General features: G+C 39.0%; 1 protein-coding gene across 1 annotated transcript in view; it reads right to left on the bottom strand.

Moving 5' to 3' along the window:
• Positions 1-12,959, bottom strand: part of LOC115415221 (glutamate receptor ionotropic, kainate 2-like) — a 114,558-nt gene extending 101,599 nt beyond the window's left edge. Inside the window, exon 1 of the mRNA XM_030128728.1 lies at positions 12,417-12,959. Coding sequence (XP_029984588.1) covers positions 12,417-12,540 — 124 coding nt within the window. The 5' untranslated portion in view covers positions 12,541-12,959. The remainder of the gene's footprint in view (positions 1-12,416) is intronic.
• Between the last annotated feature and the right edge of the window lie 221 nt (positions 12,960-13,180).

The raw sequence follows: 13,180 nt of genomic DNA, 5'->3' as shown, positions 1-13,180 counted from the left end.
ACAGCGGTAAAACTACAAGCGCATAAAAAAGCAATAATCGACCCTACATGTAATATTCATGCAGAAAAAAAGAACAATAAACATTTACCCTGACTCCTAATTAAAAGTATCACAAGCTTATATAATAAACCACTGACAACCCATGTTTACTTCCGCCTCATAAACAGTCATAGCTAAAAGTTAATTACAGCAGTGGAGCTTCCACAAAGTTAAAGGTCGCAAATGTTACTCCCACACACAATATGATGAGAAGCGTGGAGAAATATTACAACCGGGCTGAATCCTAATTCACCACTTACCCCCACCCCTCTGTTTTGCACGTACACGTGAAGTGAAATTGTTGTCCTGATTCTCGATTAGACGGAGGGGAAGGCCTAAGGCAGTGGTTTCCAACCTTTTTTGGCTCGTGACCCCATTTTAATATCACAAATTTCAGGCGACCCCAGACATTCAAAACAGAAACTTTTTTTTTTTTTTGGTCAAATGAATTTATTTTTGATCATGTCATAGTTTGCTATACTATGTTGTAAATAAATGTTCATTTTAGACAATATTTAGTCTATATAATGTATATTATTATGGATGGAAGCAGTAAAGCCAGGTGTAGATTACTGCACAAAGTGAGAATTTGATTTTCCTTGATCAGGATATGTACAGTCAGTCCAGTTTGTATTTACAAGGCTGACAATTAATACTGAACAAACAAGAACTCAAACTATGAATTATGAAAGAGCTGCAGCATCTGAAACTGACCACAGTGAACATTTGACAGATAAACAGAACCACAGTGCTTCAGTTTCAGCCTCAGAGTTTGTCTTTTCAGCATTGTGATTGTCTCTCAACTCACCATATATTTTTTATTAGTAAGTTGTTTTTTGTTTATTTTGTATCAATTACTAGAAATTTCAGGCGACCCCATTTGAATTCCAGGCGACCCCACGTGGGGTCCCGACCCCAAGGTTGAAAAACACTGGGCTAAGGTGAAGGGCTGTATAACCCTCGAAACAGAGATTTTCCAGAACCACACTACGAACGGAGGGGTAGGAGAAATTTCCCATAATTCTGTTTGAATTATCAGCAAGATAGAAGTAAACACAGCCAAAAAGTGCAACAATGTGATGTAGAGCTGCACAATATATCATTTGAGCATCGTCATCGCAATGTATGTGTGCGCAATAGTCACATCGCAGGTCCTGCAATGGCAAATAAACTCAACATGTTCTTATCCAATTTCAACCTGGTACCTGACACACACTGGGCGCAGCCATCCACCAATCACAATCGTTCTTAATAATAATAATAATAATAATGATAATAATAATAATAATAATAATAATAATGGATTGGATTTATATAGCGCTTTTCTAGACACCCAAAGCGCTTTATATTATTGACCCATTATTCATTCGCTCTCACACTCTCCCTCTGGTGGTGGTAAACTACATTTGTAGCCACAGTTGCCCTGGGGCAGACTGACAGAAGCGTGGCTGTCAATTTGCGCCTCTGACCACCACCAAACATTCATACACCAGTGTGGGTGGCACTGGAGGCAAGGAGGATGAAATGTCTTGCCCAAGGACACAACAGACTGACTAGGACAGAGCGGGATTCAAACCACCAACCCTTCGGTTATTGGACGACCCGCTCTACCACCTGAGCCACAGCCACCCCAGAAATCATGCCCCTGCACATGGAGGGGGTCGCTGGTAACAACATTGAAAAATGAGCAACGAACAAGAGAAAATCACTGAAAAGTAAGACTTGGTGCCAAAAAGAAAAGCAACGTCAGTATCAGGAGTTATTTCGGTTACAAGAAGGATGATATTGAAACGTGTGTTCTGTGTTGATAGTGTCTTAATGCACCTGTTGCCACAACGAGAGGAAACACAACTAATTTGTTTGACCATTTACGTCGGCACCACACAGCTATTGTATCCTCCTGAATATTTTTTCATATCACAATATATATTGCAGGTAGGGATGTAACGATATGAAAATTTCATATCACAGTTATTGTGACCAAAATTATCCCGGTTATCATTATTATCGCGGTACTGTTGAAAGTACTTATACACACTGAAATAATTTAACCAAGTTGTAAAAAAACAAAACAAAACAAAAAAACTAATAAAATAATAGGCACAATGTACTTTCTGTTGCAGAAGTATTCAAATATTAACGTGTGAACATCAAATATACAAATGTGCATTAAAGATGGCACCTTATGGACATTGTTTGGCCATTTTGCATATCAAGTTTGAGTTTAAAAGGCAGTAATAAAACATGGTTATCATGATAATTAGAATTTAAACGGTAATACTAACTGTTGGAAATTTTACCGCGGTTTATCGTTATAGCGGTAATCGTTACATCCCTAATCACAGAGTTTAAAAAAAATCGCAATGTCAGTTTTTTCCAATATCGTGCAGCCCTAATGTGATGAAAAAAATCACACAAATGTACATATTTTCTTCGTAAACAACTTCATCATTTGATCGACCGTTTAATGCCTTTTCAATGTTCAATGTAGATCGCATTTCTGCAGTTTATAGTTGATAGCCGCAAAATGATGACCAAAGCCCATGCAACAGAGACGGTTTCAGCTACTGATGGCATGATGAATACTTTCAGAAACAAAGTTGTCGCATCAGTTTATAGCAGCATTAATGACCACTGATGACGAAACAGGTCGCAAAGGGTTGTCTCATTTCATAGGAGAATGTTTCAACCCCTAACCCAGGGGTCTCAAACTCATTTTCTTTCAGGGGCCACATTCAGCCCGATTTGATCTCAAGTGGGTCGGACCAGCAAAATAATAGCATAATAACCTAGAAATAATGACAACTCCAAATGTTTGTCTTTGTTTTAGTGCAAAAACCCCCATTAAATTATGAAAATACTTACTTTTAGAAACTATCCAAACAAAAAAAGATGTGAATAACCTGAAGAAAACTGAAGTTTCTTGAGAAAAATAAGTGCAATTTTAACGATATTATGCCTCAACTTATCATTTCTACATGTGCATTATGGATCGGATCTACAAAGACACTAAACACTGAGTAACAGGCAGAAAATTGTTCAAATTGTGCTTAATTTTCTTTAGACATTTCAGGTTGTTCATATTTGTTCAGGTTATTCACATTTTGTTACAGGAAGGTTTGTAATTGTAAACATTTTCAGAATTTAATGTTATTTTTTACACTAAAACAAAGACAAAAATTTCAAGTTGTCATTATTTATAGACGTAATATTTTTTTCACATCAAACCGAGAAGAAATTATGGAGTCATTATTTCTTGTAGGTTATTATGCTGTTATTATTTTACTGTAGATCATATAATAATACTAACCGTTGGGAATTTTACCGCGGTTTATCATTATAGCGGTAATCATTGCATCCCTAATCGCAGGGTTAAAAAAAATTGCAGTGTCAGTTTTTTCCAATATCGTGCTGCCCTAATGTGATGAAAGAATCACACAAATGTACGTATTTTCTTTGTGAACATGTGGAACTTGAACTAAAATGAGTTCGACAGCTTTGACTATGGAATTTTTGCACTTTGCAAATTCATCCCACTGGCCAGATTGGAACCTTTGGCGGGCCGCATTTAGCCCCCAGGCCGCATGTTTTAGACCCCTGCCCTAACCCTTGCAGCTCCGTTTCAAGGGGTAGTGTCAAGCGCAAGGGCTAAGGGATCGGGGCCAAGGGGTGAATTGGGATTGGACCCGAGTCTCTGGTCTGTATTTCTCACCATTTCAGAACATAAACCGTTTCTATACCACATCGGGTTTTCAAAGCAAGTCTTCTTTGATTTGCGAGTACACTAAAGTGTGATAAATTTTACATCAAAACCATGTAGACCTATACGGAAGCGGTGCCGAAGTCGACATTAATTCACAGTGACATGCATTATTAATCCAATCCCACACACATTCTCCTTATAGTGCACAACTGTTTACATGTTTACATTCTCACAGATGGTAACCTGTGATAAGATAAACACAGGGGAAGCCATGCGAGACTTGGCATTGGTTACTTGCTACGCTGCCAGTTTTTTTTTTTTTTCTTTCTTATTCCTCTTAGTAATACAAAGATATTGATTTTTACAGATTCCCAACTATCATGGGAGACTAATAAAAAATATATATTTGTGTTAAGTTCCCTAAGGTTGAAGAAAATGGTTTAAATGAGGACTTACTCTTCTCCTAAAAGCCGTTTGATGCATATATGTAGCTCTGAACAAATTCAAGCTGGATAATACTATAATACTGACATTTTTTCAGAGCCACGGTGCATGACTCCTGGCCTCCCACTGTATTTTCACAGCACACTTTACTATCCTTTCTGTCTCTCTTCACACAAACCATCACAAAACAGTAATAAAAGACCACAACTTAGAGTGGGCCGACAGTGGACTGCTCTGAGGCAAACTAATCTATCTTTACTCTGTATCTACTGGCCTCAACACTCACTGTTTTCCTTTTCACTCACACTTTACACAGACTCGCTTTTTTGCTATTTGCGGCTAACAAACACTCTTGTTTTTCTTACTTCCCTCGGCGACTTCAAATTTTCTTTCATCTCCCTTGGGAGGATCGAGAGAAGGACAGCTCCATTTGTATTAAAAGATGCAAAAATATTATTCCTTGCGAGTGTTTTCAGCGTTGACCTTCAGTCAGCTTTGAGCCAAACAACCAGGCAGTAAGACATGCTGCAGGATGCTTCTCTAGAGACAGTTTCACAGAACAACTACACATAAAGTGTAACCCGTAGCTGTGCTGATACTCAGTGAAATCCCTGAGTGACAATGACAAAAAGTGACAGGTTGCGAATAATGAAAAGAACTCCAGCCCTCACAGTACGATACATCACTGGCCGCAGATTTATTCTATCTGATTTGCAAAAACAGAAACAAAGTCAATTTTATCTGGATAAATAATTATGATCAATCATCTAAAACATCCTTTAATGTAAATAATCTTTCAGTTAAGTCTTAAAAATCTAAAAACCTGATTAAATGCTAAGCACAACAAGAAATCTAATTTCATACCTCACAGATATTTCCCATTTCAAAATGGCAAGAAATCTGTACCCTGAATTAATCACTATTGAGCCTTTTGTAACTGAGGCATGACAGCAAGACCTTCAAAGACTCAGGACTGTAAACACGTTTTAGAAATTCATCTAGATAGTTCCCTGCTTCAAACCCATGTGTGGTGCTGCATGCTAATGCAAGACAGATCTCCTCTTTGTTCTTGAAACCCACGGTGGGTATTTTTAAACCATGGAAATCATTTGCCAGCAGAGAGGAGATAGTTTCATATTTCTATAAGCTACGGCAGGGCCAAGTGACACATGAATATTTTAAGCAGCTTTGTGCCTATTTAAATGTGTTTGCTGTGAACAAACTGGCAGTGGGCCAGGGCAGAGCGTGTTATCCGTAATTCCTGCAATCCTAAACTAAACTCCAGCACGCAGATAATTCAAACTGGCGGAAAGCAAAAGCAAATAAAGTCAATTAACTACAAACTCCCCTTGAATTTGTTCCCTGCCCTTGCTTGTTCTTTACAACCCTGTAATTTCACCACTATAACAGAGCGAAGACGATGAAAAGAGCGTTAAAAATTAGAAATGCAATAAAAGACCTTTATCCTGGCACAGTGTTGTGGAAGTAGGGAGATAAACTTAACGCTCACTGGGGGGGGGGGGTCTTTTGCCAGAGGACTGAAAAAAATGACTTGATTTCCTTTCAAAAATAAAACACAATGTTGTGTTTTAGCCATAAATATTCCCAGACACAGTTCTGCTGGGGAAATATATACATAAGCAGGAAATAAACAAACAAAATGAGCTTCTCTGAGTCAACAATGCTTTCAGCAGCAGTTGACAGCCCAGGGACATACTGCATCTGCCAATGTTGTTTGAAGATGGCGGTGATAATGTTATCACTCAACCTCGAAGCCGCAGACCAACTATGGTCATCAGAATTAAAACACTATCTCAATTTCACTGTTGATTTTTGCGCAGTTGAGTTTATTCCTGCGATGTTTCATGAATAAGAAGTGTGTCTGTAAGTCAAACTCAATCAGCTTCGATGGCCGGGCAGATATGATGACTCACTGCTTGTGGAAGTGAACGTTTGTGAGAGCAACAGCTAAAGACAACAGCTAAGATCGGGTAAATATTACGCTATTTCCAAGAAATAAAATAAAATATATTGAGCTCCTTTAAGATTTTCCTGTAAACTTGAATTTCCACTTCAAGAACATGTATTGTGTTAAAATCTCACCTGTTTTAGAACATGACCATGTTAAGGTGGAAAACACATTCTGATTTTGACTACAGAGTTTAGCTAGCAAGCATATATTTACTCTGAACCATTGTGCATGATACTACATTTGTTTTCTTCTTTAAAATACATAATGCACAGACATTATGCACAGTTATAGAAGAAGTATTCCATTTTAAATGTCTTACTATGTTCATTCTGTTGTTTTACTTGGTATTTTTATTTCACTGTTTGTAATTTTACAGCTGTTTTTATGTCTTCTTAATCTATTCTTGCATTTTAGTCTATCATTTTGCTTTTTTATTCTTCTGTACGACACTGTTTTTAATTGTACAGCTGCTTTATGTCTTTAATCTGTTCTTGTATTTTACTCTTTTATTTTGGTTTTTCCCCGGTAAGTCGCTTTGGAAAAAAGTGTCTGCCAAATGCATAACTGTAAATGTAAATCAGCTAAAATTTGCTGAGAGGTCTTATTTATGTCTTTGTGCATAAGAAATCAATATAAGTGAATCCCCAAAGGAGCTTTGTGTTGGTAAATGCAAGTTATGCAAATTTACAGGATTTCAGTTCTGTTCAACATGTTGATGGTCATATGAACTATGTTTTCAGCTCAAAAATGTCCAATTTCATCACAATTAATGCTATATTTTCATGTCACAAATGGCCAAGTTATATTTTAACTGAATTTACCTGAAAAACAAATATTCTATTCTTTTAGATTCCCCAGTTTTTCTTACAAGATTCTATCCTACATATCACATGTTTTATTTTTACAGGTTCAATATGGAGTATGGTGCTGATCCATCCTGCTTATGTTACGCCAATATATACATTAAGAATGTCACGCGTCACTTTTTAAATCAACAGTTTTCTAATAATAAGTATTTTTATAAAGAAATAACAATTCTATATTGTTATTTACTCTTTAGTCCATGTCACATCTGTCCACTGCCACATTTTGTGTTTTTGTGTCAGCTGTTATTGTTTTAGATCCACAATACTAACATTTATGAATAAGAGGAGAATTAGCAATAGTAAGTCTATAAGTTTATTACTAATAAAGTACTGGTACTGACCAGATCATCATGGGTAATGTCACATCCATCCACCAGCAAAAGTTTTCACATACACGTGCTATTGAAAATCCAATATTTCTGAAAATATAGCTTCCACTGTCAAATAATATCAATAGTCTGTGCACAAATGTATTAGCATTATTTCAACACAGTTCTATGCATTTCTTACAACATTTTTTTCTTACAAAAATAGCCACCCATTTGACCCCCTAAGTAAATTTTAGCTGAAATATAAATGTAAGTGGAGGCAAAATGCTGGAAGACCAAAACTGGAAACATATACTGTATATGATCAATATCAATAGCTGTAAAGGTTCATTCCATTGTATCAAAATGCAAGTGTGAACTAAGATATAGAAAACTATTTGCTCATGTGTATTTTTTACACACTGTAAGAAATGCACTGCGTCCATTTCAGTATCTAAGTAAATGAATTACCTTGAAGATCCATAAATGAACACTGCTGAACAAAGTAATTCAATTCTGTGTGAAAATAATTAGTTCAGCACATTTTTCTGCACCTGATGTCCAGAACAGTCCTTTGTGTTCCCTGACACTTGTCGCTCTTCATGTTGAGGCTGTTGTGATGAACACAAAGGCCTGTCTATGCTTTGGTGTTATAGTGTGTGTAGTATGTGTGTGTAAAGGTCTCAGCCTGACAGGATAACAGTGGTTGTACAATGTGAGTGCCTTGTCTGGGCAGCACAAAACCTGGAGAACGAAGGGAACAGACAGACCCAGGGGAGCTGACCTGCTCATTTACTGAGCCTCCTGTAGGACTAGCTGGGATTATCTGCTGAGTAAGCACATCCTACAAGACAGGAAATGCTCTGGGAAAAGACCAATGTGTTTTCAAGCATGTTTGTACTTCTTTCTTGTCTCGAAGTACAAACACTTGCACAAATGTCCATTTAAGGATAAAAATGACCCACACTCAACTCTAAAACTCATGTGTCTTTCTCTTTTAGTAACTCAGCTCCTTGACAACCCAGCAGGCAGAGATGCACAGATAGATAGATGTGTGGATGTGTTGTGTCCCCTCACTGTTTTATGCAGTTTTATAGTATTTGGATTAAACTGTTGCTATTTTAGGATTTAATCGTGCTTTTGATGTAAAGCACTTTGGTCCTCTTTATGTTGTTTTAAAGTGCTATATAAACAAACTTTTAAAATTTGATTGATTGATTGATTGAGATGGATGGATGGATGGATGTACTTTATTTATCCCAAACTGAGAAATTACTGTCAAATCATATCATTTTCTAAAGCAGTGTTTTTCAACCTTGGGGTTGGGACCTTACATGGGGTTGCCTGAAATTTCTAGTAATTGATAAAGATTTTACTTATTACTTACAAATTAAAAAATATATGGTGAGTTGACAGACAATCCCAATACATAAAAGACAAACTGTGAAGCTGAAACTGAAGCACTGTGGTACTGTTTATCTGTCAAATGTTCACTGTGGTCGGTTTCAGATGCTGCAGCTCTTTCATAATTCATAGTTTGAGTTCTTGTTTGTTCAGTATTAATTGTCAGCCTTGTAAATACAAACTGGACTGACTGTACATATCCTGACCAAGGAAAATCAAATTCTCACTTTGTGCAGGAATCCACACCTGGCTTTTCTGCCTCCGTCCATAATAATATACATTATATAGACTAAACGTCATCTAAAATTAATGATAATTTGCAACATAGTATAGCAAACTATTACATGATCAAAAACAAATTGATTTTAGCCAAAAAAAAAAAAGTCTCAGTTTTGAATGTCTGGGGTCACCAGAAATTTGTGATGTTAAAATGGGGTCACGAGCTAAAAAATATTAGGAACTACTGTTCTAAAGAGAATAAAAGACTGTAAGAAAAGGAGCCATTTTACAACAACCAAAAAAAGTATTCAATGGACGTTGTTCAATGGACAGATAACCCTGAATAAGAGCTGTGTGAGTCAAATGCATTTCATTCTACCAAAGAGTTGCACTGTGGCTTTTCGTCAGCAACAGGCACAGGCCCACGGCCAAACTGGGTCATGTGCGTAGTCCTGATCAGACCACTTACAAAGAGCAGGATCTTTAGCAGGAACCACATTACTGCCACCAGAGCACCAAGCATGTGGGTTACCTCACAGCGAAATCTCAATGACATGAATCATGCCTTGTCTTATATGTCTGTCATGTTACTGATGCCAAAAGCCCCCATCCAATATGTCTTCAAGGGCAATGTGTTATGGAGAAGCACAAGCAAATAAAGTGAGACTGATTTGAACACTGTAAAAAATGACTGTAGAATTAACACCAAAAAGTTGTAAAATTGCAACATAAAAAACTGTAAGTGACAATACAATGCAAAGTTGTTTATTTGAAAAGATTTTTGTGTTAACGATTGAATCAAATATAGCTGTAGTTTTTACAAGAAGAGTATGTGAACAAAACCAGATTTGTATGTAGAAATGATGTCAGCCTGTCCCAGGGCAGCTGTGGCTACAAATGTAGTTTACCACCACCAGAGTGTGAATGTGAGAGCGGATGAATAATGGGTCAATAATGTAAAGTGCTTTGGGTGTCTAGAAAAGCGCTATATAAATCCATTCATTCATTCATTCATTCATTTTCTGAACCCGCTTTATCCTCACTAGGGTCACGGGGGTCACGTGGAGCCTATCCCAGCTACATCGGGGTGAAGGCGGGGTACATCCTGGACAAGTCGCCAGTTCATCGCAGGGCTGATCATATAGAGACAAACAATCACTCTCACATTCACACCTATGGACAATTTAGATTAACCAATTAACCTATCAGTGCATGTCTTTGGATGGTAGGAGGAAGCCGGAGTACCCGGAGAGAACCCACGCAGAACATGCAAACTCCACACAGAAAGGTCCCACCAAGGTCCCCTTGACTGGTGTTGGAATCGAACCCAGGACCTTCTGTCTGTGAGGCATGAGTGCTAACCACTGCACCACCGTGTCGCCCTATATAAATCCAATCCATTATTATTATTATTATTATTTATTCCAACTTTTTTAGAAAATAAAACTGTAAATTGAAATACAATGTGGTGCCATTTAAACTGCAAGACCATAATGTTGAAATAACGACATATTTGCTTTTTATTTAATAAAAAAGTAATTAAAAAGAAAACATTTAACAATTTAACCTTTTAAACTTGTAAATGAATGGGTTGGTAGAGTTGGTAGAGCGGCTCGTCCAATAACCAAAGGGTCGGTGGTTCGAATCCTGGCTCTGACTGTCCATATGTCAAAGTGTCCATGGAAGACACTGAACCCTAAATTGACCTGGTAGCTTTGGACACCATGAAGGTGTAGAAAATACACTGAATAAGTGCAGTCCATTTACCATTTAAATCCAATGTTAAATCTACATGTCTAAAATGTTAGATCTACATGTTACTCCGTAAATATGTTTACAGTTGGATGTGTTTTTTACAGTGTTGTTCTGGACACCACAGCTGCCAGTTTTCTTCCGTAAAAACAACAGGATTTTTTTTTTTTTTTTTTTTTTTTTTTTTTACAGTGAATGTTTTGTCACTGTATTAACAGAGAGAACTGCCTAAACCATAGAATGCACTGAAAAGTCACATGGGGTTGACTTTGAAATTATTGCTCCACTCTGTCTCCCGGGAATTTAGTCATTATTTGCTGGTTTGGAAACTTTGGTGTCAAACACTATTACGCAGGGACTTGGCCGCCCCTAAGGCATTACTGAATAGACGCCCGGCGTGTGTCAGACAACGTGTGAGACGGGAAATCGCTCCACGGGCTGAGGATGCAGCAGGAAGACAAGCACATCCCGTTGCCATAGCGGCGGCTGTTGCGGACGCGGCCTGACTTTTAAACAGGACCCTCGGGGGAATTGGGGATTGTAAGGATGTGTTGTCAACACTTGATGACATCCGCTGTCGGGGTGGGGGGGTGGGGTGGGGGGAATGGGGGGGCTCTCCCTGTCACTCCACGCTGTTCACTGTACATGCAACAGAGAGCGACAAAACCCAGCATCATGAGATGGATCTAATTAAGCAACAGACCAAAGCAGAAGAGGTCATGATTTAGTGATTTTAAAGAGCGTTAAGGCGTTTCCAGAAGTACAATCAGGTCCAAAGTTATGAATCAGCAACAGAGGGAAGTGTTGAGGAACAAACGACAGGCTGTCCTTCATGAAGACAAGTGGTAAATCAACGTCCAGGTAACGGACTAGCGCTACAGTTATGACAGATGAGGTTTCGGTTTGTGCATTTAACAGTTCGCCGGAACTCTTATGGGTTTGTCTGGTTTTATGACAATACATCCAACGTGACTCAGCCAGGAGCAGTGGAAACCGGAACTATCCGTTCTGTCAACGCCAATGAAGGCATAAATCAGCAGCAGACCAAGGGAATTCCCGTTGAATAGCGGTTCAGGGGGATTAGAGATGAAAGTACTTACAGCCAGGCGTATTGACTGGGCCTGGTGACAGATCACAATGATTGATCCGCACTAGTAGTGTTTACATGTAAACATTTACTGCAGAGGACATGCAGGGGTGTCAGCAGTTTAAAAGGCCATGGAGATATCAAGGCTGCATGAGGATGCTGGTGAGGAAATGTGAGCAAGTCTGGTAGTCCTGTTTTTTTTTTTTTTTTTTTGAGTTCCATTGGCTGCATAGCTGTGAACTGTTGCACAAGAGCAGACTACTGCTTTGTGCGGAGAGTTCATTTCCTTTCAAAGTTACTCTAACCCTGCTTTAATTGTCCAAGGAACACACCATTCAGCTTTGGTCTTATGATCAACACGACTCAAGACATTTAGCTTATAACACTACTGACACTCCAAAATGTAAAAGTATTCGTCGAAGTACAGCCTAAGGTGCGTTTCTAGTGAAAATTAGATTTGTTTTGCCAACTATACTGTCTTCGTTGCAAAAGCGAGAAAGAAGTGAGACAGATATAGGCTGTCACAATACATCTTCTTATGAATCCCGTCTATGCGATTCTTCCGTGAACAATCGCCGTGAAATAAAACATAGTAACACATCAGAAACAAGTCGAATCTTACCAAATCTTAAAACGTGCGGCATCCCGCGAGAATAACCAAGAAACAGCAGCAGAAGCGGGATCAGCCTGAGGTTGGACCTGAAAACGAGACTGGTTATCATCAGATGATGGGAGGTAATCTTCATGTTGTTTTTAAAAAAATGCACAGTGGTTTAATCCCCCCGGTGCGCGGGTTCGATTCCCCCGTAATTCTTCTACGGTCGTTGGGCAAGGCAGGGTGACGGCGGCCCTGGATGCGCAAGATCACGGCATGGTCACTTGTGCTTTCCCTAAATCCATTAGCAGTCCCGGCATGATTCCTTCCCCTTCTCCTCCTTCACTGCGCCAAGAAACAACAATCCTCCGGGTCGAGGGACGACGGGACATCCATGTCGAAGGGTACAGATCCAGTGGGGAGGGGGGGAGCCCGAGCATGGGCTATAGGTGAGGTACTGGAGAGGGTTGGAGAGGGGCTAGAGAGCGCCAAGCAAAGGATACAGCAACGATATGCAGCCCCCTATGAGGCGCTCTGGGTTGCTTGCGCTCCCATTATACTGCACTGCTGCACAGGCTCTGACGTCGAGCCAAGGTTAGTGTTGTGAACGCGCACCAGAAGAAGAGAGAGAGAGAGGGAGAGAGAGAGAGAGAGAGAGAGAGAGAGAGAGAGAGAGGATGGATGTATAGATAACAGGAAGAAATATGGACAGAGAAGTTGATTTCAAACCACTATTTACACATTCGGTTCTACCTTTCTCTCAAAACTAAACACCGGGAATCACATGCATT

Source organism: Sphaeramia orbicularis, chromosome 24 (assembly GCF_902148855.1).
Source record: "Sphaeramia orbicularis chromosome 24, fSphaOr1.1, whole genome shotgun sequence".
Lineage (NCBI taxonomy): Eukaryota > Metazoa > Chordata > Actinopteri > Kurtiformes > Apogonidae > Sphaeramia > Sphaeramia orbicularis.
Note: the sequence above shows the minus strand (reverse complement) of the source record. Positions and strands in the feature narration are given on the sequence as shown.